Source organism: Lepidochelys kempii, chromosome 12 (assembly GCF_965140265.1).
Source record: "Lepidochelys kempii isolate rLepKem1 chromosome 12, rLepKem1.hap2, whole genome shotgun sequence".
NCBI lineage: Eukaryota > Metazoa > Chordata > Testudines > Cheloniidae > Lepidochelys > Lepidochelys kempii.
Window position 1 is genome coordinate 9,289,319 of NC_133267.1, and position 27,280 is coordinate 9,316,598.

Below are 27,280 nucleotides of genomic sequence, written 5' to 3' on the forward strand. Positions count from 1 at the left end.
TGGGGGCAGCCAGGAACCACAGCCGGCCACGGTAAGAGCCAGGCAGGCAGTTATGTGGAGCTGCTGCAGACTGTCCACCTGCCCTGAGTGGGGGCACGAGCAGCCCCCTGCCCAGGGAAGGTGGAGAGACCCACGCTCCCCACAGCTGTCGGGGGCAGTTGGGAGCCACAGCCCAGCCATGGTAAGAGCTGGGCAGGCAGCTGTGGGAGCCATGGCAGACCCTCCACCTGCCCTGGGTGTGGGTCCGAAGCAGCCCGTCCCTGCCTCCCAGGCCCTTAACCCAGGGCAGGTGGAGGATCCACGCCCCAGTTCCTCTAAGCTGCTCACCCACTCTTACCCTCAGAGCCACGCACGGATACAAAATTTGTATCTGCATCTGCGCTGGTCTTCGCAGAAATGGTCCCATGGATATCCACATCCACAGATCTAAAGTGGATACCCGTGTATTCGCAGGGCTCTACTCGTTTCCAGAAGTGGTCCTTCCAGCTCAGTTTTAAAGTATTGTGGCAACGGAGAAGCTTGCAGGGCTGTTTATCATACGCATCTCTAGGAGCCTTCGCTCTCCGGGAGTCAGAGGAGAACAATGCTGGTCTTATTTTGAATGGCCCTACAGCCCCTGCCAGTTAAAGGTAAGATAGAAAATTTAATATGGCTGCCTCTCCTGGAAGATTTCAGAGTAACAGCCGTGTTAGTCTGTATTCGCAAAAAGAAAAGGAGTACTTGTGGCACCTTAGAGACTAACCAATTTATTAGAGCATAAGCTTTCGTGAGCTACAGCTCACTTCATCAGATGCATATCGTGGAAACTGCAGCAGACTTTATATATACACAGAGAATATGAACCAATACCTCCTCCCACCCCACTGTCCTGCTGGTAATAGCTTATCTAAAGTGATCATCAGGTGGGCCATTTCCAGCACAAATCCAGGTTTTCTCACCCTCCACCCCCCGCCCCCCACAAATTCACTCTCCTGCTGGTGATAGCCCATCCAAAGTGACAACTCTTTACACAATGTGCATGACAATCAAGTTGGGCCATTTCCTGCACAAATCCAGGTTTTCTCACATCCCTCCCACCCCCATACACACACAAACTCACTCTCCTGCTGGTAATAGCTCATCCAAACTGACCACTCTTCAAGTTTAAATCCAAGTTAAACCAGAACATCTGGGGGGGGGGTAGGAAAAAACAAGAGGAAACAGGCTACCTTGCATAATGACTTAGCCACTCCCAGTCTCTATTTAAGCCTAAATTAATAGTATCCAATTTGCAAATGAATTCCAATTCAGCAGTTTCTCGCTGGAGTCTGGATTTGAAGTTTTTTTGTTTTAAGATAGCGACCTTCATGTCTGTGATTGCGTGACCAGAGAGATTGAAGCGTTCTCCGACTGGTTTATGAATGTTATAATTCTTGACATCTGATTTGTGTCCATTTATTCTTTTACGTAGAGACTGTCCAGTTTGACCAATGTACATGGCAGAGGGGCATTGCTGGCACATGATGGCATATATCACATTGGTGGCTGTGCAGGTGAACGAGCCTCTGATAGTGTGGCTGATGTTATTAGGCCCTGTGATGGTGTCCCCTGAATAGATATGTGGGCACAACTGGCAACAGTCTCTACGTAAAAGAATAAATGGACACAAATCAGATGTCAAGAATTATAACATTCATAAACCAGTCGGAGAACGCTTCAATCTCTCTGGTCACGCAATCACAGACATGAAGGTCGCTGTGAACCGTAACTTACAGGTCTACCTAACCCCAGTCACAGACGCCGCTCCAGCGCGCTGGGTGCCTTGACGTACCTGTAGCACCCCCGCAAATCCCTCCCTCCCCCCCAGCACCAGCCGATCTCCTCTCAGGCCCCCCACAGCCTGGCGTCACTGGATCCTCCCACCCTGGGCGGCGTGAGCGTGGCCAACAGACCAGCTCCCGGGAGGACACGGGTGCAGCGGCCCTTGGCTGCCACGCGCCCACGTGACCCGCAGCCGCCCTGAAAGACCCGCCGAAGCCCTCTCCCGGCTTCTTCCGGTATCCCGCACCAAGCCTCGCGAGACTCCGGACGCCCATGCGAACGCACAGCCCGGTTAAGGGCGCCGGAGTCTTGCGCATGCGCCTCTCCTCTTCCCTCGCCCCCGACGTTGAGCGTCGGGTCATGTTCCCCACTCTGTTGGCCGCCGTCTTCTCGCGAGACGTTGTTAGTAAACACCGCTCAAAATGGCGCGTGGAGGCCCTGGACACGGCGCTTCGGGGGAGAGACGGTTAGAGGCGGCGAGGGGTGGTGACGTAGGGAGGGTGTTGCGGTGGAGGCGGCGCGTCACGCGGGGCGTGGGGTGATGGAGCTCAACGTGGGTCGGCCCTGTGGGGTGCTATCGAGGGCTTGGAGAGAGCTATGGGGGTGCTGTGTGTGTGTGAGGAGGGGGTGACCCCAGTTCCAGCGGGGCCATGGGGGAACCATAGGGGGCATGTATGGGAACAAGGGGTCTCGCGTTAATGAGGTGAGGGGCCTGCAGCGCAGCCCTGGCGGGGTGAAGAAGCTGCAGAGCTGCTGGGGGGGGGGCATGTAGGGTTGTTTTTGGGAGGGGGTTCTGAGGGGAGGGGCACACAGCTCTCAACGAGTCTGGAGTTGGTTTGGTTCCATTTCCCCAGCTCCTTATTCAAGGGCCCAAACTATTTAAAAAATATATCAGGGTAAGGTTAATTTTATAGAAATGTCATCAAATTAACATAGGGATAATCAGAATTAGTAATTAGCTAGTTAACAACAACTTGAATGCACATGACAAAATGTTTCGTGGGACACCCCAAGTGACATGGCCCTGTGGCCAACAACGTCAGACTGTCATGAAGGAGGTGGGGCATGCCACCCCCCATCCCAAAGCTTTGTTCGTGTGCAGTATGTTGCCAAGTCGCTCCTTCACCCCACTTTTACAGTTAAGAGGTGCTTGAATACGGAGCTGGGTTTTGATTGTGTGGGACAAATCAAATATTGGGCCAAGTGACCATCAGATGGTTCTCAAGGAGCTGGGATAAGTTGTATCCGTAACAAAAGCTTCCTTTCTGAGGTAAACTCTCCCAAATATTGTACCTCTTTTGCTAAAGTATTTAACTAGTGTCACAAATCCATCTGTAATGTTCTCACAGAAATTATACAGACAACTAGATATTAGGAAGTCTGTGATTACACATAAAGGTTCCTAAACAAAGTGAGAACAGGAAAAATGGCTACATTTATCAAAATTTAAATGTGTAAGACATTTGTTATGATGAAGGCTACGTTTTAGTCATGGGTATTTTTAGTAAAAGTCATGGACAGGTCATGGGCAGTAAACAAAAATTCATGGCCCGTTACCTGTAAGTACAACTTGGGCTGGGGGACCACGGTTGCTTGGGGGGGATGATCTGTGGATGTTGTGGGTGCTTGGGGGGTGGCCTCAGACCCCCGCTGGGGGTGGGGAAGGGTTGGTGGGGCAGGCAGGCTCTCTGCACAGCTCCCCGGAAACATCCAGCATATCCCTGCAGCTACTAGGGGGAGGGAAGGCTGAGGGGCCTCAGTGTACTGCCCCGGCCACAAGCGCTGTCTCCACAGCTCCCATTAGCTGGGAACCACAGCCAATTGGAGCTCCGGCGGTGGTGCTCTCTGCCTAGGAGCTGCAGAAACATGCTGGCCACTTCTGGGGAGCCCCCCATCCCTGCACCAAGGTAAGCGCCGCCATGTACCCCAACTCCCTGTTCCAGCCCTGAGCCCCCTCCCACACCCAAACTATTGCTGCTGGCCCAGGAGCTGCCTGGCTCAGGCATCCCCTGAGCCAGCCGCACCGGCCGCTGCAGAAGTCATGGAATCTATGATCTCCGTGTCAGACATGCAGTCTTAGTTATGACTAAGGAAGTGGAGATATTCCAGCCACAAATGAAGAGTTCTCCCATTTCTAAAGTGTACCAAGCCACACTGCAACTGTACAAGTCTCAAAGCAACACTAAAGTCACTCACTAGTTCAACTAATTTTAGTGCATTACAATAGGGTAATATCCTTTTAAGAGAAATGAGATTCCTCTAGAGGTGCTCACTGCATTCTGCAAGCCATCAGAAACCAATCAGAACTGCAGCATGAATTCAGCTAATTTTTCTACGTTTGTACATAGTTAATAAGTGAGGTTATTTGGGGGTCAAATGTGCCTATGCTTTTCTTCATATTATTTTTGTTGTATATATCGCAGGACATCCCAGTACACACAAACAAATTGCTTCGTGTGGCCCCCTCTGCCTAACTCTAGAGGGGAATGAAAAGCAGAAAGCAATACTACCTCTCTTGTTTGTTTCATTACCTCTTTTAGCACAAGTAAAAGAGTAAATCGACAGATGTGTCTTGCTAATTTGCAGGTTCCACCTCTGTAATTTCAAAGCAAACTGCATAGTTCTCAGTGGTTCCCTCCCCTGCATCAGGCTCCCCCATGCTCGACTGTCAGGACTGGCTAGACTGCAGTGGAGTCAAAACATGTCCTGGCTCGCTGCCCAGCTGGATTCCCTGGTCACCTGTCCTCTCCACTCTCTTCCTCGTCCAGCTCCTCCTCACTGTTCACGGCGGGGATCTGTGACTCAGGCTTCTCCAAAATATCCATGGGGCTTTTGGAGGTGGTGGTGGGATCTCTGTAGAGATGCATGCAGCTCTTTGTAAAAGCAGCATATTTGTGGCTCCATACCAGATCGATTGTTGGCCTCCCTTGTCTGCCACAGCTTGGTTTTCACATAGCACTGCTGGTGGTCCCTCTTGTAACCCTTCTCCTTTGTGCCCCAAGCAATCTAATAATAGATGTCAGTGTTTTTATGGCTGGATCAGAACCTCCTGTGTTCCCAGAGCAGTGGGGGGCAGGGGAGATTATGGGATAGCTCCCGGAGGCCAATAACAATCAGTGTAAGTAACACAGTGTCTACCTTACTACATTGACCTTGACTCTATGCCGCTTGGAGAGGTGGTGTTATAAAGTCAGCGTAGTGAGGCAGTTACATCAGCAGGAGCGAAATTTAAGTGTACATAACATCCACAGTTAGGTCAACGTAAGCTGCGTTGCATCGACCTAACCGTGTAGTGTGGACCAGGCCAAAGTAATATTATCAATGAATTAGAGTACATAAAATAAGCTTACTTAACATGTACAGTTTAGTTAGTTTAAATGTGCTACAGATAGCAAAATGGTGTAGTATAGGACAAAGTTTTAAACTTTGGTATTGGAAGTTATGCTACAAACGCACATTTATGCATGACAGTAAAAATGACTTGATTTTCAAAAGCTTCGACTGACTTAAATAAGATTTGTGTATTTGACAAGTTGCAGACTTTTAAATTTTGACCAAAATTTTTACTTAATTTTGTTAAAAGACATATTTTTCAGTTTGTAAAGTGTGTATTTATTTTTATAACATTTTCAGACTCATTATGGAAGAGCAACAATAGTCAGGTTATTAAATGCACATTTGTTTTAGGACAACACTGCATTTTACATAGCGCCTTTTAACTACAGCAAACCAGAAAATGGATTTTCCTTCACACAAAAAGAAGTTGAAGGTTTCATAATTTGTTTTCCTTCTGCATCTGGACAAAACTGAGATCTTTCCAAATATTTTGCAGAAAAATACAGAGAAAAAGAGAAACACAGGTACAGCCAATAATCTGGAGGTTAGGGCGCTGAGGATGTGGGAGACCTAGGTTCAAGTCTCTGCTCTGTTTGGTTTTGAATAGGGACATGGACTTGGGTGAGCACAGAGTGAGTCTCTCTCTCTCTCTCTCTCTGTTTGGCCAATGGAATACAAATATTTATACAAAGTGGAACAGCTTCACAGGGGAGAGTCTGACTCTGAATTAGGGACTTGAACCTGGGTCTCCCACACCCCAGGCAAGTGCCCAAACCACCCAACTACATACAAATGAAAGTTTGTCTTTGAAAAATTACCTGTAAATTACTATCATTGATGCTTGGTAGAGGGACATTATATAATGTGAGAATATATATCTATCGAACACTAGGTAGTGTTATTTCATTTTCTTTTTGGGGAAAATTTGAACCACAACGTGTAGAGTACTGTGTTGTACTAAAGAAATAGGAGAGGTGGGAAGTCACTGTATCTCCTTCCCTTCCATAGCAATCCCACACACTCCTTCCTGTAAATTTCTGAAATTGTGTAAGCTATCATAATTTCCCTGCATTCCCGTTGTTATTAAATGCCTCACTCATTGTAAGTAGCCTTTGCAGCACTTCATCTCTATTTTGAAATAGTTCAACCTCAGGTTTTACTGCCTGATATTTTTTAATTATCATATTAATGATGTACAGTAGATTATCCCTTGGGCATGTGTTGGTAAATATCACCTTGCCTTTCTTCAGTTTGGCCACACCATTCTGTTGAGGACAGGACAACCAATGTTTTGGTTTATACAGCTGCCCTTGAGGAGCCTTAAAATATTTGTCTCAGTTCTTGGGTGTTGAATGTGGACATTTATTTCAGGTCTCAACTTGAGTGTGAGGCTTTGGAATATCTAAATCAGCAACATCATCAGCTACTTTCTTCTTGGGGACTTCTCCTTTCTGTTACAGTTATGCAAGATGCCTATAGCAGTTGCACATAGTTTACCTTTAATAGTGTCTTTCATAATTTCCACAAACTCTGAAGCTCTTCAAGGAGTTTGTCATTCAGACCTTGTTTTTTCACTATTCTGAACCAGTTTTCAACAGTGGTATTACTGTCCCTTGTTAGTGTCCATTTTATTGCATATAGCACATTGCCAATCCATAATGGTCATATTGAGACATACTTGAACAGTATTTTCTGAAATTCAGTACCCTAATATACGGCTGGAGGAGAATTTACATTCTCCTGATCATCTTTTTCGAGACTAGGTGATGGAATCAATTTAACAAAAGTTGAATTGTGCAAGTTGCTCCCTCATTACACTCAATCACTATTTCAGGATCAAATCCAAGAATGTTTTAAGTGAAGAATATCTGTTTTTTCTGTACACATTGTGCTACCTTTTTTAGTGCACCGTCTAGTAAAATATGCTGTACTGAAAATTATGCTGAGTCTGCTAATCATTTCACTACATTCATGCATTGTTTTCCCATTTTACAGAATGCAGAAGCATACAAGAAATCAGTGGAAATCTTTCACTTTAGCTAAATGTCCACATATTATTATTTTAATCATATGCAGTACGCAAATGTGTAATATTGTAAAATCAGCTTGCCCTCTCCCAGTACATACATAAAACAAGCATTGAGATAACTTATAGGAGTTATCTTGCTGATAACCTCTGTAATAGCATGAATTAAAGCCCAACCAAAGTCATAGTCGGCTTTTTGTTCTCTCAACTGATGACCAGTTACTCTTAGTACGTGGAGAAAGTAAGGCCAGCTAGCGTGAAATGTTTGCTTTGTTCAGCTGTTAGCATCTCCGCTAACCATAGTTAAGGTTATGTTTTAGTCACAGGTATTTTTAGTAAAAGTCATGGACGGGTCACGGGTAGTAAACAAAAATGCACAGGCTGTGACCCATCCATGACTTGTACTATACCCCTGAGTAAATATTGGGAGTGCTGCGGTTGCTGGTGGGGGGTCCGGGAAGCGCCGCAGGTGCGAGCAAACTGGAATCCCCGCTGGTGCTGGGGCAGAGGGTTGGTGGAGCTGGCAGGCTCCCTCCTTAGCTTCTCGGATAGCAGTGACATGTACCTCCCAAAGCTCCTAGCTCCGTATGCTGCCAGCTCTGTAACTCCCATTGGCCAACAACAGTGGCCAATGGGAGCAGCGGGGACAGTGCCTGTGGGTGGAGGCAGCACTAGGAGCTGAGGGAGGGACATGTTATTGCTTTCCAGGAGCTCCCTCAAGGTAAGCGCTGCCCCTCCCATGCCCCAATCCCCAGCCCTGACCCCCGAGTCCCCCACCCAAATTCCTCCTATTGCTGGGGGGGGCGGGTAGTGACCTAAGACTGCCCCAGCAGTGGCTGGTGCGACTGGCCCAGGGGCTGCCTGAGCTCATTGGGCAGCCCCTGAAGCAGCTGCACTAGCCGCTGCAGAAGTCACGGAATCAAACTTGCAGCCTTAACCTGTAACATCGAGGCGTAAGTTACATACACTCACTCTCTGAAGATCCAATACTAATTACAGCTGAGCTTTCATGTACATATGCTTTTTGAAAGGTGAAATAGCAATGTACTGCAAATACAAATGGGCTATATTACATGATATTATTTCAGAGGTATCTTGTTTTGCCTGGGTGTTACTGCAGTCTGGTAGATGTTGCAGTCAGTTCTTCCTTCAAGGCTACCTTCACTTGGGGTGACCAAGACTTATCTTGTCACATATGGTCAGTCAAAACCCAATTCCGTATTTGATTATTTAATTGATAAATAATTATTAATTTAAAATGTTATCAAATTAATTAGATTAAATTTCCAAAGAATTAATCAGACATTGATATATTTTTAAATTATTTTGTTATTTGAATGTGGTAATGGGAACCCATGAATAAGGAGATGGTATGGTGAATAAGGAACTGGAAATAATGAACTATCTTCAGCCTCTTGGTTCTCATGAGTGCTGAATGGCTCATTTGCAGTAAGGATGGGGTGGGTCTCTGTCCTCTTGCTTTGTGTGTCATCTGGTGCTCCCTGCATTGAGTGCCGCAGGTATTTCTAGACTGCATTTTTGATGAACTGCTATACTATTAAACTACTTTTTTATTGGAAACCTCAGTAGATTCCTGTTGCCATGTTCTGCTCGATCTGTTAAGATATGATGCAGCTGTGCTATTTGTACCAGATGAAGACTGTTATCCTGAGCTGTGGTACTCGCCTGGAGCAGGACAAATTGCATTGCCAGCATGGAGTTGTCGTAGCTTGTCACTTACTGTGCTGTATTTTAAGTCGACTCAGATCAAAAATTTTGGATGTTTGGTGTCCTGAAATGACTTGCTTCTCACTACCTCTGGTTGGGACGGCAGAGCTGTCCATCCAAGATTTTCTATTACTTCATCCCTAAATCCAAGTGAAGTATTTAAAATGTCAGTGTAGCATTTAGGATTTTAGCTGCTTTTAAAGTGAGTTTTCTGAATAACAAATTCATACTAATGTATTGTATATTATAGTGCCTAGCTGGCCTAGATTCAGAAGAAAAGCATTTTCACAGAGTCCCTGTTACACTGAAATCCCCCCAGTGATACTCTCTACTAAATTATTGTTATTTGGAATTATAACACACCTTCACTCAGGAAAAAAAAGCAAATACCTCGAAGTAATAATTCCTTTAGGGGACTCTTGACAGACAAATGCCATAAAAATTCCACTCAAAAGTATAAGCCAAGGTCTGCTCTTGCATAAGAACGGACAACATGAAGCTGGATTTATCATCACTACATTCCTTTAGCCTCAATTTCCATCAAACATAATGTCTGATGTGAAATTTGATTGTGCCTTCAACTCAGTATGTGCAAAATCCTGTTGATAAAACAAAAATATCTTATTTTATATCTTTATACTATCCTTTCCATAACACTTCTCAATTTAATACATGTTATACTATCATTACTAGGTGCTACAGTAATACACATAATACTATAAATATTATTATTATCTAATAATAATATTAGATGATAGTGCCCATAAGTCTCAGTCAGGATTGGGTCCCATTGTGTTTAGTGTTGTACAAAAATGAATGATGAGACAATTGTTAATAAGTACATACAAAACATATCCTATAATGACTTTGTCAGCAGCTTTGAAAACTACAAAAATAAAAGAAATTAAAATTAAAAATCAAAGAGAAGCATAATCTAGAATTAAATGGTTTCTCTCCGATAATAATTGCTGAATGTCAGTTATTGTTGTAATATACGTTTTTGTATGTTTGACAAATCTAATGATTTTTGTTGGTGGGTTTGTTTATTTTACAGGTTGGATTGCAAAAAACTTGCTTAATTCTACCTTGGGCTTACCTTTCACATCATAAAATGGAGTACAGGACTGAGCTATCACATTCTGAGTGAGAGAATCCTTTAATCCAAAATGGAGAAAAAACGTAGAAAGAAATAAGCCTGTTTACTAGGCTTAACCTCAAAAAACCATGAAATCTAGATTTTTGCTTAACTTGGACAAAACTTTGAGACTATCCAGTTGAACAACACAGCAAAGGCAACATTTATTGATACAAAATTGAACTAATTTATAAAGAGAAAACGTGTCATTTGAATATAGGGAATTTTTTGAATGAAACCATATTCTCTTATGACCATGAAGTTTGCAAACATCTGGTTGATCCTGATTGTAATTTTACTCTGCGGCAAAAAACACCTGGGTACAAGACTAGGAAATTCCTCTCATGAGGCCCACCTATGTCCTGGATGCTCTCGTCTTACTTTGAAAGTGGAATTCTCGTCGACAGTAGTAGAACATGGTAATAAAGAATCCAGTTTTTTAAAATGTGTTTAAATCTTAGATACATGCTGCTGATGATTTATGTATTATTTGTGTTAACATAGTGTTCAAAGACCCCAATCAGATATGGGGTCCTGTTGTGCAAAGTCGTTTACAGTCATATAGGAAGACCCCGTCCCCTTCCCCTTCAGTTACAGTCTAACTGAAAACAAGATACATAAAGAAAGCATGACAAATAATAGGAGGGGGTGGGAGCAGAAGACAAGATAATGGTAAAAATATCATGGGATTATATAGGCTAAAAATGTGCACAATATGATGGTTCCAATTTGTTAAAAAGGTTTTTTCTGGAGAGGACGGGTTTGTCTCTGACATCATCATTAGTTGGCTTATTTTTAATACACATCAAAATGCAGATATAAAGTCAATTTAAATATTTTTTTCTGGATGTTTTACAAATTCTACAGCAAAAAAGCCATATAAAACAATGTGTTCACTATTTTATTTTTTTGTGACAGTTTGTGAACTAACCTATGTATGAGGATTTCCAAACAGTCTGGGCGTATTTAGACAAATATGGTATCTTCCATTAAAATTAACGTGTTTTAAAACCCCTAGAGTATTTTGAAAATCATAACCTATATAAATCGTAAATCCACGTTACCATAATATTCTTAATAATGGAATCATAATATTTTCATTTGGGAGATTGAGACATTTGTTTTGATAATAAGGAGGAAGATTCAGATCTCGGTGGTGGTATAGATGTGCCTATTGTAATGTCTGGTTGAAATGTAATTTCTAATGTATGGTATTCTGCTTGCAGAATATATTGTGGCTTTCAATGGATACTTTACAGCTAAAGCTAGAAGTAAATTTATTTCAAGCGCACTGAAGAATAGTGATATAGAGAACTGGAGGATTGTACCTCGCAACAACCCAGCCAGTGACTACCCTAGTGATTTTGAGGTGATCCAGATCAAAGAGAAACAGAAGGATGGAGTATTGACACTAGAAGACCACCCAAACATCAAACGAGTAACCCCCCAGCGGAAAGTATTTCGCTCTCTCAAGTATTCAGAGCGTAAGTAAAGTCATCCTTCAAAAGAGCTGTTCCTAATCTCTGGTGGCACTAAATTCATTTTTAAAAAAAATCTGTAAGCTTTATTCCAGTCCCACAAAATTAGTGTTATTACTCGTGGCGGAATTCTGCGGACTGCAGAATTCCCTTTTGCCCTGCAGAATTTATGGCTGCCACTCGGGGCTGCTGGACTTGCAGATCCCAGCTCGCAGTGACCAGAGCATCCAGCCTGGCAGGGCTGGAGGCTGCACACTCTTTGATCCTCATTCTCCTGGGGACAGGAGAGGGCCTGGGAGACCTGGCCAGCTCTGGCAGAGGATGAGGAAGGGCAGGGCTGCACCACACCATGTCCCCGGCGGGACAATAAAGAAGCTGGGTGGAGTAAAGGCTCTGGAGGTGCTGGTGTCTGTGCTGGGGGCTGCCCTGCAGCTAGGCTCTGTGGGGAGGTGTGTATGGGTGTCTGGGCCAGGGGGGTGCTCCGTGGCTCTGCTCTGGGGAGGAAGAGGGTGTGGGTGTCTGGGCTGGGGGAGTGCCTGCAGCTGGGCTCTGTGGGGATGGGAGTACAGGTATCTGGGCTCTGAGGGCCCCACAGCTCCCTCCAGCAACCCCCAACTGGAACTGGGTTGTAGTAGGGGTTTCTTTAACTCTCTACTCCTGGGGAAATCTTTTTTGCTGTTGTCTGTATTGTTGACAGGTATTTTGAAATAAATTACCAAAATGATTGAAACTGAAGAGATTATATTGTGTTATTTTGACAAATAAAATATGCAGAATTTTGCAGAATTTCAAAATATTGTGTGCAGAATTTTTAATTTTTTGGCATAGCATTTTTAATTTTTTTGGTGCAGAATTCCCCCAGGAGTATGTTATACAAATGAGAATGCAGTGACTTCTGGACATTATGATTTATTTCTGACAAAGGCTCGTCCCGTTAATTGTGAAACTATCCCTGTTTTAGAATACCTATTCTGAGGTGTGATCAAGGATTCAAGTTGGTTTAAAAGCTGTATTTTCTGTAGTGACATAACACAGTATATTATAGATTCAATCTACTAGGGATTTAATGGGCAAAATTCCCACGGACTTCAGTGGGGTCAGGATTTCACCTACTGACTTCAGTTAATCTATTCACATGCTTAAGTTAAACGTGTGTAATATATTCAGTATAAGAGCTGTAGTAATTAGCTTTTAGAATGGAGCTTTTGTATTTAGAGGGTATATTAAGGATTTAAATAAAATTTAGGTTAGACAAATGTCTGAAAAGTGAAAATTTTTCTATCTAAAATTTTTGTTCACAGTAGGGCTAAAGTGTACCAATAACATGTTCATATATTTCATAGTATAGAAAATTAAATGTTTTGCACTTTTCTTTTCTCCATCCAATTCCTATCTAGCTGATCCTACATTGCCATGCAATGAAACCAGATGGACTCAAAAATGGCAGTCATCTCGTCCTCTGAGAAGAGCAAGCCTATCATTAGGCTCTGGATTTTGGCATGCAACAGGCAGGCATTCAAGCAGGCGTTTACTGAGAGCTATACCACGGCAAGTTGCTCAAACCCTGCAGGCAGATGTGCTCTGGCAAATGGGTTATACAGGTATGCTTTTTTCTGTTGGTTTGGGTGGTGGTGAAGCACTGGAATGCGTTACCTAGGGAGGTGGTGGAATCTCCTTCCTTTGAGGTTTTTAAGGTCAGGCTTGATAAAGCCCTGGCTGGGATGATTTAGTTGGGGAATGGTCCTGCTTTGAGCAGGGGATTGGACTAGATGACCCTGATATTCTATGAACTGCCTGGCTAGAAAACAAAAAAAAAATGGAGCGTCTCTGAGACAAGTGAGAAAAAAAATACTCATGTAGTAATAAGGAGACACAACCAGCTCCCTTTTTATATTTATTAATCCATTACAGATGGATCTGAATTCTCTAGAGAATGAGGCCAGGTCTACATTAGGAACGCTTGCACTTTTGCTGGCATAGCTTATTCCAGGCCCCCCACCCCCACCCCCCCGGAGCAAAATAAACTATACCAGCAAAAGTGCAGTTTTACTGGTGTAACTGTCTTTGCCAGCACAGCCATGATGGTCACTGTTCACACCTCTCCCCACCCGTAACCAGTATATGGTTGGTTATGCAGTATGCTAGCAAAAGTTTGTAGTGCAGACCTGGCCTGAGAAGTACTTAGTTTTGTGATACATTTATTGAACATTGTTGACTTGATGGAAAGTGCTACATACTGTTTGAATTTATGCAGACCTGACTCGGTGTAGCTTTTCTTTAGCTGAAAAATAAAATCAGTTATTTTTAAACGGTTAATTTAGCAAGAGAACACACAGCCCAAATTTTTCCCACAGCTCCAAATTCTTCCTTCCACTCATGTCATCTCCTTTTTTCTGTCCCCCTACACCCCACTTCTCAACATGCTTGCTCCTTCCTTCCTAGCTTCCCTGCTACGTTAAACTTTAAAATGTTGATATATATCAACTTTTAAAAGCTTAATGTGGTAGGGGGAGATGGTGATGAGCAAGTTGTTACATGTAAGGTAGAGAGCATGTCTCTGTGTTAGGGGTAGTTGGGGCTGGGGGATGTGGGAAAGGAATTCAGCTGTGGAAGATGTAGGGGACATTGAGTTTCTGTAGTGAACTAAGGAGGATAACAAATATCAATGTTGATAGCTATGTCAGTAATTGTCAACACTGAAATACCAATACAATCACTAAAAAAATCAAGGAAATCACAAGTTAAGGCATGCAAATGAAGGTTACCTTAAACACCCAAACTTTACACTACTCAAATGTTCTCACAGTACATCCACACAACAGGCTGACTTGCAGTTCCAGCGTCTAGCCAACTTTAATTCAAACACAAAATTTTCTCCACAATCCATTCAAAATGCACAACCCTTATTCCAGTCTCACAGTTTTTCATGTGGGAATAACATTAGAGACTTTACTATACATCTGCAAAATATATTGTACTTTAGCTGTTGCTGTAGAGATCCACGGCTGGACTTTGGATGTAATATAGAGCAGGGGTTCTCAACTTTTTTCTTTCTGAGCCCCCCAATAAAAACTCCACAACCTACCAGTGTCACAAAAACTGTTTTTCTGCAGATAAAAGCTAGGGCCAGCATTAGGGGTTAGCAAGTGGGGCAATTGCCAGGGGCCCCCGGGAAGCTACATTGATCAGGCTTCAGCTTCAGCCGCAGGTGGTAGGGTTCTGGGCTTTGGCCCCATGCAATGGGGCTTTGGCTTTCTGCCCTGGGTCCCAATGATTCTAATGCTGGCCCTGCTTCACAGACCCCATGAAACCTGCTCGTGGCCCCCAAGAGCACCCCGGACCCCTGGTTGAGAACCACTGATACAGAGGAGTATTTTGTGTGGGCATTGTGGTTGGTTCTATGCTGGAAGTTTAAGGAAGTTTTTTGTGGAGGTACTTTCTCATAATACAGTAAAAGCTTTTTTTAACCGGTATGCTGGGGGAACGGGGGTGCCAGTAAATTAAAAATGCCAGTTAACTCAGAGGGAGGGGTTTGGGGTGCGGGGCACTGGCGTGGGAGGGGCTGCGGGGCACAGGCTCTAGGAGGGAGTTTGGGTCCGGGAGGGGACTCGGGGTGTCGGATGTGAGGAGAGGGAGGTCACTCACCTCCAGCAGCTCCTGCAAGTGGCTCCCTGGCCCTGTTGCTCCTGGCGGAGGTGCGGCCAGGCGGCTGTGCAAGCAGGCACGCTATGTCTGTCTGATGGCGCCACCCCCTGCAGCTTCCATTGTCTGCAGTTCCTGGCCAATGGGCTGGGAGCTGCAGAGTCAGTGCTCGGGGAGGGGGGATGGAGGCAGCGTGCCTACAGAGCTGCCTGGCCATGCCTCTGCCAGCAACAGCGGGGACGGGGAGCTGCTTTCTGGGAGCTGCCAGAGGTGAGTGCCCCCGACCCCCAATCTGGTGCCCCAAGCCCCCTCCCAGACCCAAACTCCCTCTTAGAGTCCACCCCGCAGCCCCTCCCACATCCCAGCCCCCTGCCGGTCCCGCATCAACGGCACTATAAACCAGACTTTTAGCGAGGATCAGGAATGCTGGTTTATGGAACTTGCTGGTTGGTGAAGTGTCAGATGAAAGAGCTTTTTCTGCACATATGTGCATGTAGGAAAAGTTAAGGTTGCATGGGCAACTATATTCTATATTTCCTGACCTTTCAAGTGTTTCACTTTGTAAACTTAATATTTTTTTAAAGTAGTTCTTTAGAAAAATATACTAAATCATTTTTGTTGAAAAACCAAGATATAAGTGTAATTTTCAGTTATACTTGTATGTAGGTAAAAGTGAAAAGGAGATCAATTTGTTGATCTACTTACCTTGATCAAAGTCCCTCATGGGGTCAAAATCAGCTTTACTTTTTTCCCCCCAGACTCTGTTAAATTAGTCTCTGCCTTTATGAAACTGAAAGGAACTAATGCTCTTTAGGTGAATTTCAAGAGTGAACTAGGACTTTTGGTTTTGGAAGACATGAAATGTGTAGACCACGCAGTGCATTAAGCACACAGGAGACTCCTTTTACGTTCCAGAATAAACTGGTACAAATGCTAAATCAAGGAAATATATTTATATACCAATCCTCTTTTATGGAAATAGGTGCTGGTGTAAGAGTAGCTGTCTTTGATACTGGACTGAGTGAAAAACATCCACATTTCAAAAATGTAAAAGAAAGAACAAACTGGACTAATGAGAGAACCTTGGATGATGGTAGGTTTAATATATAGCATTGCTGAAACTATAGATTATGTATTTTACATTATGTGTTGCATCCTGGATTATGCAATAAAATTGTTTGAGATTAGAATTACATATCTTCCCAGGTAATGGACCTAATTCTGCAATGTGTTGAGTGCTCTGAACTCTCACAAAATTCACTGGATGGCTCAACACCTCCCAGGGTTTTGTGTTGTTTCCGCTGAGTCCTATGCCATATTTCTTCAAGAATTTTAAGAAAGGGCTAGGGGACCAAATGTTATCCAAGCAGAAAGGCAATGTAGAAATACCTGGGGGTGAGGCAACTCCCAAGCATTTTTTTTCTTGTCTCCCCCCGCCCCTTTTTTTTAATTTTAATTCGTTTAATTTTTTCCAGTTATCAGGGATAATATTTTGATTCATTTTCAGGTAATCTAGTGAGTTATCACAGTTTTGGCAGCTCTCCTTGAAACATTAGTAATCCACATAATTTTTCAGTGGAAAAGTAAAATTGTGGCACCAGCACAAACTCTGCAGATCCATGCCAATATTCTGCATTTCTTTTTATCTGCCTTTGTATGATTGTCTCTCGTCTTCTTGTATTTGCCCCATCTTATACACCAGTGCTACAGATATGCAAATACTTAACTTCATGAACCATTTTTTATTCAGAATGGTATTTTGATTTCAAATTTGGACAATTAAAAAAACAAAAGCAAAACCACACACGCACAAAGGTTGAAAAACAGCCGAATCAAAACACTTGGGGGAAAAAGGTGTTGTTTAGAGTTGACCAAAATATTTAACAAGTAAACTTGAGGGATAGAAAATATTTCCTGTCTATAGGATATCCTTTTCCCTCTGTTTCCGCACATCATATATTTAATGGGTGAGATTCTTTCCCCACTAAAATCAGTCGGAAAACCTGGCTTCAGTGAGGTCAGGATTTCACCCCACATATATGCAGTTTCAATTGTAGAAATTCTTGTTGGTAGGAATCACTTAGCATCTATTGCAAAGGATTTTAGATCAAAGTGAAACAAGTTCTCAACTTGGACCAACATTTCTGTTGCTTTTTAAAATAAACTTAAATGTTCCTAAGGATGAAAGAGAGAAGCAATTGAATATTCATACAAAATGTCTGGATTTTTAAAATTTTTACAGTGAAATGGTTTGGCTTCTAACATTTTATTTTATTAATTTTATACTACTACTAATTTGCAACAGGTCTGGGCCATGGGACGTTTGTGGCCGGTGTTATAGCCAGCATGCGGGAATGCCAGGGATTTGCTCCAAATGCAGAGCTGCACATTTTTAGGGTCTTCACAAATAATCAGGTAGATATCATAAATGTTTTATTTTAATTCAGACCTTTCTGGAATAACACATTATTAACCCTTAAATTACAAATACTATTAATTCCTGTGAACTTTAAAGTATTTCCTTTTGTAAAGAGAGAGTTTGTTTTTTTAACAGAATTATGTACATTTACACAGATTTTAGAATTGCCTCCTGGAGTTTATATTCAAATAAGAATTTGGTATTACAATCAACTTCATGCGGGACCACTACCTCTTACTTTTAGTGTTATTTTAATGAAGGATTAAAAAAATCAAATTAACTTTTTATTTTAAATACCAAAGAAAAAACAAAATAGTTTTTTTTTGTTTTAGCAGTCTACTTTTGTTTGTTTCCTACCCTTAAATTTCTATTTCTTTTAATACCTAGCTTTATTTTTATACATTCTCATGTGATTTCTAAATGGTTGCTTTTGTTGTGCTTTAATAAACAGGTCTCCTATACATCTTGGTTTCTGGATGCCTTTAACTATGCCATCTTAAAGAAGATAGATGTATTAAACCTTAGTATTGGTGGTCCAGACTTTATGGATCATCCTTTTGTTGACAAGGTAAGTGCAAAAACTATGAACATATTTAGCATGGTCACCTCATGGGTCCCAATTCTGAAATGTGTTCTGTGTGGGCAGACCTTTATGACTGTGCAGAGTTCCATTGGCATCAGTGAAGTTCTACACAGATTCAGTCATCTGTCCTTGCAGAGCAGCTTAAAAGATCAGTGCTTTACTGACCGCTATTTTTATTAGAGTGATTTCTATTAAAAAAAAAATAGAATAGTATACAGACTGATGGGTAACGTTTTTAAAGTGCTAGATGGTGAAGTTTTAATAGTGTGACTCTCACCAACGTAAATGGAAAGTTGTTGGCTAAAATCCATTGCTGCTTTTGAAAAATTTACTCCTGAATGGTTTGTTAATTTTGTAATCAGAAACCATTTATCAGAAGTTCAGTTGCAAATTTTATATGAGGAAACTTGATTTAATTAGAAGTCGAGTTAATAGGCTAGAATATGTGACTACAAGTCTTTTTCAAAGTAAGTCAGCATTGAAAAGTAAATTTTTAAAATTAGAAGTTACATTTTTCTTTAAAAATTGTTAAGCCCACATTCATTTGTAGTAAAAACTGCAGAACTGTATCTGAATTATGAAGAAATATGACTTAGACTGACAGCCATAGGAACCAATCTTTCAAAAGCACTAAATTCATTACAATGTTTTAAAAGAACCAAAAACTAAAAACCTGCTTTGGAAAGGGCTAAGTAGGTAGTTTGGCACATGAAAATAATTTGTACTATTCCAAACGCTCTCTAAATTATCTTAATTTAGTTTAATTTGACAATCAAAAGTTTACTGTTGTCCTTGGAAAATTTGGGTAGAAAGGGCTCAACAGTCTAGTATATACATGTTATTATGCAAGGGTGCAATTACTGGTGGATTATTAAGCATATAACTTAATATTAAAAATTACATGTCTGAGTTTAAGGCATGCAAATCATTTGTCTCTTTTGAAAATCTTGGCCTGCATTAACAGTTGTGTTTATTCTTACTCTTTGAGACTGCGAATTATATTAATGAAAGTGTCAATGGTATGTGTGATGCAAGTACCATTAAAATAAAAAGTGTGGATTTAAGGAAATTGTTGTAGTCAGACCAGTGCAGTACATGTGTAAATAATTTATTTCTTTATTTTTCTGGCTTCAGTACATTGCTTTAAATAATGTGTCTATTTTTTGTCTTTGCAGGTATGGGAACTGACAGCTAACAACGTGATCATGGTTTCTGCTATTGGCAATGATGGCCCTTTATATGGGTAAGTTTCTTTAAAAGCGTTCAATTAAAAATTTCCTGAAGTACCTGAGGTATAATCCCCTACCTCCTCTTGGGGGGGAAAAAAATCACAGATTATTCTGTCTTTTGAGAATGAGTCAGGCTGTTTTTTCCACTGTAGATTTTTTTTTTTTTTTTTTTTTTACCTGAGGAGTACATTCTTGAATTAGATGAGCTGCAGCTATTTAATTCAGCAGTTTTGATAGTATGTAAACGCATAAAAGAAGTCAGTGAGTCCTTCAAACTGACGTTTGCCTGTCAATATCAACAAACCTTTGCGCATGCAAATCTCAAGCTTCAGGGAATGCAAAAATCTCTAAAAAATATATTGATTACTTTTTGGCTCCTCATGTAATAATACTGAAATAAATATCGCTCCTTTTCTTGGTATATGTTTTGATATTTTAAGGGATTTCTTGAATAGTTGCTGTAAATGAAGTTGTCAGAAATAATTCACCCCAGGATGTCAGCTGTCAAAGTTGCAAACCCTAGACAGACAAAGAGAACCTGGTGGTGGTGTGCCCGTTATTTTTATTGTCTCCCTCCCACCCCCCTCCCTCTGCTCACTCGTTTTAGCACTCTCAATAACCCTGCTGACCAGATGGATGTGATTGGAGTAGGAGGAATTGACTTTGAAGATAATATAGCTCGTTTCTCATCGAGGGGAATGACCACCTGGGTAAGCTCAAATATAAAATATGCATGGCTTCAAAACATCTAACATGAACTTTCCAATTCTAACAGAGATGCCCTCTCTGCCATGTTAGCTTTTTAAAATCTCGGTAGGTCCAATCACCTGGGATTAAATTAGTTAATGTGGATGAAAAGGTAAAATGTGCGAAGTATTAAACTGTAATAGGTACATGAGAATTGACAGAATGCAGTCTCTAAACACTGGCGTCAATTAAGCCTTTTTAAGTTCCTTTTTAGGTGATAAAAGTAAATCCTTAAAATAGCCATTTCATCCTCAGAACAGAACTTTATTTTAATGGGCTTTTAGGTTTTCAGTGCTACATAGAAGTGAGCCAGAGAGACCCTTTTACGCCTTTTGTTAGGGTGCATCCTGTCTTTGCCCTCAAATCACCCAGATTTGTTAGCCACTGTGCAGGATGCTGTGGTTACTGCTTCATTCCACCTCATTCCCTTTGTGGGATCCTAGGTCCACTGTTGGCACTATCATTAGGCAGTCTGTTAACTTAAGGAGCACATATGGGCTTAGTGCTTGTCCCTAGAGGCTGTGCAAACCCTTTGCTACCCTTATTATCGGATATTAGAAAAACTTTTTAATCTAAATCTCCCTTGCTGCAGATGAAGCCCATTACTTCCTGTTTTACCTTCAGTGGACATGGAGAACAATTGATCACACTGCTCTTTATAACAACCCTTAACATATTTGAAGATTATCAGGTCTTCCCCGTATTCTTTTCTCAAGACTAAACATGTCCAGGTTTTTTAACCTTTCCTCATAGGTCAGGTTTTCTAAACTTTTTATCATTTTTGTTGCTTTCCTCTGGAATCTCTCCAATTTGTCCATCTCTTTCCTAAAGAGCGGCACCCAGAGTCCAGGACAATACTAACTGAGGCCTCACCATTACCTGGTAGCTAAGTTCCCTGTAAGCTGCACATCCGCACAGCAGCCTTCTTAGCACCACGCAGGTGCTCAGGGAACCTGCCCAGGGACCTGTAGTTGCCGAGGGAGGGGTGCCCCGGCCCCAACCTAGCCCGGGCCCCAACCTGCCGGGGCAGCCCGGACAGGCACGGACCTGGCCGGGGCAGCCCTCCCCCAGCCCAGACCTGCCATGGCACCCCTCCCCAGGCCTGAGCCTGCCGGGGGTGGGGTGCCTATCCTGAAGCCCCACCTCCGGAGCTGCTGCTGTGGGGAGATGCACCTCTTCCCCCCCCCCCCCCCCCGCACAGGTGCTGCTGCGGGGAGAGAGAGCTGGGGGGAGTCCTCTTTCCCTGCCATAGCCCCGGAGCACCCTCCTGCACCCCAAGCCCCTCATCCCTGGCCCCACCCTAGAGCCCGCACCCCCAGCCGGAGCCTCACACCCCTGCACCACAACCCTCTGTTCCAGCCCTGAGCCCCCTCCCACACTCTGAACCCTTCGGCCCCACCCCCACCGCATGAATTTTGTTATGTGCACCAATATGTCACCTCCATATTGGTGCACATAACAAAATTCATTCTGTACATGGGTGGGAAAAATTATAGGTAACACTGTCTGGTAGAGTGGAATAATTATCTCCTTTGTCTTACGTGTGACTGATTAAGACTCATGATTTTAAGCTGCCTGAAGAAGTATTAAAATTTTCTGAATATATATTTTTTCTACTTAAAAAACAAAGTGAAAAGTGTATAGGAACTGTTAATCTAAAACATATACAGAATAGTTTTAATAACATAGGATTTATGTTACGGAATCAGACCTGGGGTCTATCTTGTCCAGTATCCTGTCTCTGACATAGGCCAGCACTAGTAAATGATATGTTGATATAAACATAAACCATTTTTTTAATTAATTTATAGGAACTGCCAGGAGGTTATGGTAGAGTGAAGCCTGACATTGTTACTTATGGCTCTGGAGTGAGAGGTTCTGGTATGAAGGGTGGATGCCGCTCCCTCTCTGGGACAAGTGTTGCCTCTCCTGTAGTGGCAGGTGCTGTCACTTTGCTAGTAAGGTAATAATTAAATTCAGAACATATATCTCAAATGCATTTGATTAACAAGATCTGTAAATTGACTTTTAAAAAGCCTACCAATTAAAAATATTTGTTTCTGCACTTACGAAAACTAACTCTCTGAAGAACAACAAGAACAGTTTTTCCGTTTGAGACCTTAACTACTCAGTAAAAGATTTAAGGGTGGCAATTTTGCAACAGAAAAGCTTCAAAAACAGACTCCAACGAGAAACTGTTGAGTTTGAATTAATATGCAAACTAGATACCACTAACTTGGATTTGAATAGAGACTGGAAGTGGCTGGGTCATTACACATATTGAATCTATTTCCTTAAGTTATGTATCCTCACACCTTCTTGTCAAACTGTCTAAATGGGCCATCTTGATTATCACTACAAAAGTTTTTTTTCTCCTGATAATAGCTCATCTTAACTAATTAGCCTCTCACAGTTTGTATGGTAACTTCCAGCTTATTTGTGTGTGTGTGTATATATATATCTTACTATATGTTCCATTCTGTGCATCTGATGAAGTGGGTTGTAGCCCACGAAAGCTTATGCTCTAATAAATTTGTTAGTTTCTAAGGTGCCACAAGTACTCCTGTTCTTTTTATAATGAAAGTGCAACTTACAAATGTAGATTTTTTTTCTTACATAATTGCACTCAAAACCAAAACAGTGTCCACTCAATCCTACTTCTTGTTCAGCCAATCGTTAAGACAAACAAGTTTGTTTACATTTATGGGAGATGATGCTGTCTGCTTCTTATTTACAATGTCATCTGAAAGTGAGAACAGGCATTCGCATGGCACTTTTGTAGCTGGCATTGCAAGGTATTTACGTGCGAGATATGCTAAACATTCATATGCCCCTTCATGCTTTGGCCACCATTCCGGAGGACATGCTTCCATGCTGATGACACTCATTAGAAAAATAATGCATTAACTGAATTTGTGACTGAATTCCTTGGGGGAGAATTGTATGTCTCCTGCTCTGTTTTACCTGCAGTCTGCCATATATTTCATGTTCTAGCAGTCTTGGATGATGACCCAGCACATGTTGTTCGTTCTAAGAACACTTTCACTGCAGATTTGACAAAACGCAAAGAAGTTACCAATGTGAAATTCTAAAGATACAGCACTTGACTCAAGGTTTAAGAATCTGAAGTGCCTTCCAAAATCTGAGAGGGACGAGGTGTGGAGCATGATTTCAGAATTCTTAAAAGAGCAACACTCTGATGTGGAAACTACAGATCCCAAACCACTGAAAAAGAAAATCAAGCATCTGCTGGTGGCATCTGACTCAGATGATGAAAACGAACATGTGTCGGTTTGCACTACTTTGGATCATTATTGAGCAGAACCCGTCATCAGGATGGACACTTCCTCTGGAATAGTGTTTGAAGCATGAAGGGACATACGAATCTTTAGTGCATCTGGCACGTAAATATCTTGCAACGCCAGCTACAACAGTGCTATGTGAACACCTGTTCTCACATTCAGGTGACATTGTAAATAAGAAGTGGGCAACATTATCTCCTGCAAATGTGAATACACTTGTTTGTCTGAGTGATTGGCTGAACAAGAAGTAAGACTGAGTGGACTTGTAGGCTCTAAAGTTTTACATTGTTTTATTTTTGAATGCAGTTATTTTTGTACATAATTCTACATTTGTAAGTTCAATTTTCATGATAGAGATTACACTATAGTACTTGAATTAGGCGAATTAAAAAATAATATTTCTTTTGCTTTTTTTACAGTGCAAATATTTGAGCACTGTACATTTTATATTCTGAGTTGTAATTGAAATCAGTATATTTGAAAATGCAGAAAACATCCAAAAATATATAAATAAATGGTATTCTGTTATTGTTTAACAGTGCATCTTAAGCATTTCCATTGAAAAGTCACTTAAGTGATAGTCTCCAGTTTTTAACCATAGGTTATGCATGTAATAGATTGTCAGTTACATTTTACTTAAATTGAATGGATTAGAATAAGTTTAGGGCTTGTCTACACTTGAAACACTACAGCAGCAAAGCTATAGACGCTCACTACTGTGACAGGAGGGGTTCTCCTGTTGTCATAGTAAATTCACTTCCTGAGAAGTGGCTGCTAGGTTAACAGAAGAATTCTTCTGTCGACCTAGTGCTGTCTACGCTGGGAGTTAGGTTGGCTGAGCTACTTTGCTCAGCGGTGTGAATTTTTCACATTCCTGAGCGATGGAGCTGAGCTGACTTAACTTTTGAGTGTAGACCTGGCCTTAGTCTCATTTCTCATTCCATGCCTAGCCCGAGATAAGAACAGGGCTTCCTAAATGTAATTTAATAAACATTTGTCATTTTTAGCACAGTTCAGAAGCGTGAAATGGTGAATCCAGCTAGCATGAAGCAGGCCCTGATTGCATCAGCACGTAGGGTTCCTGGAGTTAACATGTTTGAGCAAGGACATGGCAAACTGGATCTTCTTAGAGCCTACCAGATCCTTAATAGCTATAAGCCACAGGCCAGGTGAGTGTTAATTTTTCGTTAATTAATAATCTATTCATGTTAATGTTATTCATGTTGTTCTGAGCATTTGTTTTAAAAGAAAGTCACACATCTTGCTCAGCTGAGCAGTCTGCATGCTCACATGGTGAAGAGAATTCGCATATAGGTTACAGCAGGGGGCGGCAACCTTTCAGAAGTCTTCATTTATTCACTCTGATGTAAGGTCTCACATGCCAGTAATACATTTTAACCTTTTTAGAAGGTCTCTTTCTATAAGTCTATAATATATAACTAAACTATTGTTGTATGTAAAGTAAATAAGATGTTTAAAATGTTTAAGAAGCTTCATTTAAAATTAAATTAAAATGCAGATCTTACCAGTTTAGTGTGATTCTTGCCCTTGCTTTTCCTTGCTGAGTTTTGCAATGTCTGGCACGTATTGGGATACTTTAAGCTGCACACAGGCTTCTGAGTGATCAGTTGTTAACCAGCTCCGAGAGGGACAGAGGACAGATTTCATGTGTGAAAATACCTGTTCACATAGGTATGTGAATCCAAAAGCTGAAAGCATTGCAAACTCAATTTTCTTCAAACAGTTAAATTTCACTGGCAGGGACGTCCAGTAGGTCAGAATAGAGGCCCCATGATCTCTCTCGGTAGCATCAAGTGCACTCCGCAGATCTCCAAACTTTGGTGCCCACAATTCTGAGCTTTTTAACTGAATGAGCTGCATTTCGAAATCTTCAACACCCATCCACTCTCTGCACCCCTCACTGCCCCAGGGTGAGGCCAGCTGTAGAGCCAGCCGGGACCTCAGGCCAGCAGCAGAGCCCCCCAGACTCGTGGCCGGGACTCAGGGCCGGCAGCGGGTTAAGCGGGGCCGGCGGCCAGAACCCCAGGCCAGCAGCGGAGCCCCTGGGAATGGTGGCCAGTACCCGGGCAGTGTGAGTGCCACCTAAAATCAGCTTGTGTGCTGTCTTTGGCATGCGTGCCATAGGTTGCTTACCCCTGGGTTACATAATTCAAATGGAAGAGTTTAATGAAAAGCCTCTTGTCAGAAGCCATCATTAGGCCTTGCTTTGAGCAGGGGGTTGAACTAGATGACCTCCTGAGGTCCCTTCCAACCCTGATATTCTGTGTTTCTTAAAATTAGAGAGGAATAGGGGCCTGAATCTGTCACCTCTTTATTATGAAAGCTTGTACATTTTCTTTCCTTCCTTAGTTTAATCCCCTGGGTATGTAGTGGAAAATTTAACACTTAAATAGAGAAATAATCCAATTTCAGTTATCCAACATCAGATTATTTTTATTGTGCTAAATTGTGTCCTGTTAGTTTTTCTTTTCTTTTCTTTTTTTTTTCATTCTAAAAATTAAATAACTTTATTTCTCATAGAAATGTAGAGTTGCAAAGGACCTCAAAGATCATCAAGTGCATCCCCCCATGCTGTGGCAGGATTACGTATCACCAGACCATCTGTGCCATAAAACTTTCTCATGTTATATTTTAAATTTAATCATGGTTTTTAAGTCTCAGACTCATTGGAAAGAAAGATCAGAGCTGTGAGAGGGACTATAGCTTGCTAATTTTACCTCTGACTTTTTAACATGATTGTGTTTTATGTGCTTTTTTCATTTACTGTATTTTTTTTTATTTTTTTCAGTTTGAGTCCAAGCTACATTGACTTGACGGAATGCCCCTACATGTGGCCCTATTGCTCCCAACCTATTTATTATGGAGGAATGCCAACTATTGTTAATATTACCATCCTTAATGGTATGGGTGTCACTGGGAGAATTATAGACAAGGTAAGACAGCAGTAGCTATGACTTGGAACAATAGTGTTTCCCATTGAAGAGCTGCTTTTTCTGACTGGAGAGCAGGTAATACTTTACCATGCCAAATAAAAAAGTAAGCACAAACCCGGTACACCTAGAGCTGTGTGAATAATGGATTTTTTGAATTGTTAGCAATTCTGAAAAATCAAAACCTGTTTCGTTTTGGATCGAACTGAAAACAAAAAAATTTTCAGCAATTCCAAAAAGTCAGAAAATGTTGAGCTGGGTTAAAACATTTAGTTTCAACCCAACTCAAAAGATTTTGTTTCAGTTTGGGGAATTTTGACAAAAGCAAAGGAGGACAGGAGTTGTAACATGTCTAGAGGATGGGATGGCTCCCTTACCAGTTTTAGCCCAGTGCTTAAGGCTCTCGCCTGGGATGCGGGAGTCCTGGGTTCAGTCCCCCATCTGCTTGCTGTGGAGAAACTGTTTGAACTTGAGTCTCCCACATTGCAGCAGAGCACTCTAACCACTGGGCTCAACCTCTCCTACTGAAGCTGTTCCACTTTTTATGAGGTATTAGTCATTGGATCAGGGACTTGAACTTGGGTTTCCCATGTCCTAAGTGAGTGACCTAATTACCAGGTGATAGTCAACCTTAACTCTGTTTCCCACAAAAATTCCTTCATCAACATTTTAAAATAATTACCAACACGTTCTGTTTTCTACTCTGCAGCCAGACTGGCAGCCCTATTTACCACAGAATGGAGATAACATTGAAGTGGCTTTCTCCTATTCCCCGGTATTATGGCCTTGGTCAGGATATCTAGCAATTTCTATTTCTGTAGCAAAGAAAGCTGCGTCTTGGGAAGGCATTGCTCAAGGTCATGTCATGATCACAGTATTGTCCCCCGCAGAAAATGAAGTAAGT

The 27,280-nt window shown here is 41.9% G+C and overlaps 1 protein-coding gene across 1 annotated transcript in view; it reads left to right on the forward strand.

The window, feature by feature from the left end:
- Positions 1–2,179: 2,179 nt before the first annotated feature.
- Positions 2,180–27,280, forward strand: part of MBTPS1 (membrane bound transcription factor peptidase, site 1) — a 43,937-nt gene continuing 18,836 nt past the window's right edge. Inside the window, exons 1-13 of the mRNA XM_073307518.1 lie at positions 2,180–2,266; positions 9,945–10,444; positions 11,252–11,509; positions 12,901–13,104; positions 16,128–16,238; positions 17,451–17,560; positions 18,016–18,132; positions 19,323–19,390; positions 19,984–20,086; positions 21,935–22,086; positions 24,433–24,594; positions 26,235–26,379; positions 27,086–27,274. Coding sequence (XP_073163619.1) covers positions 10,258–10,444; positions 11,252–11,509; positions 12,901–13,104; positions 16,128–16,238; positions 17,451–17,560; positions 18,016–18,132; positions 19,323–19,390; positions 19,984–20,086; positions 21,935–22,086; positions 24,433–24,594; positions 26,235–26,379; positions 27,086–27,274 — 1,806 coding nt within the window. The 5' untranslated portion in view covers positions 2,180–2,266; positions 9,945–10,257. The remainder of the gene's footprint in view (positions 2,267–9,944; positions 10,445–11,251; positions 11,510–12,900; positions 13,105–16,127; positions 16,239–17,450; positions 17,561–18,015; positions 18,133–19,322; positions 19,391–19,983; positions 20,087–21,934; positions 22,087–24,432; positions 24,595–26,234; positions 26,380–27,085; positions 27,275–27,280) is intronic.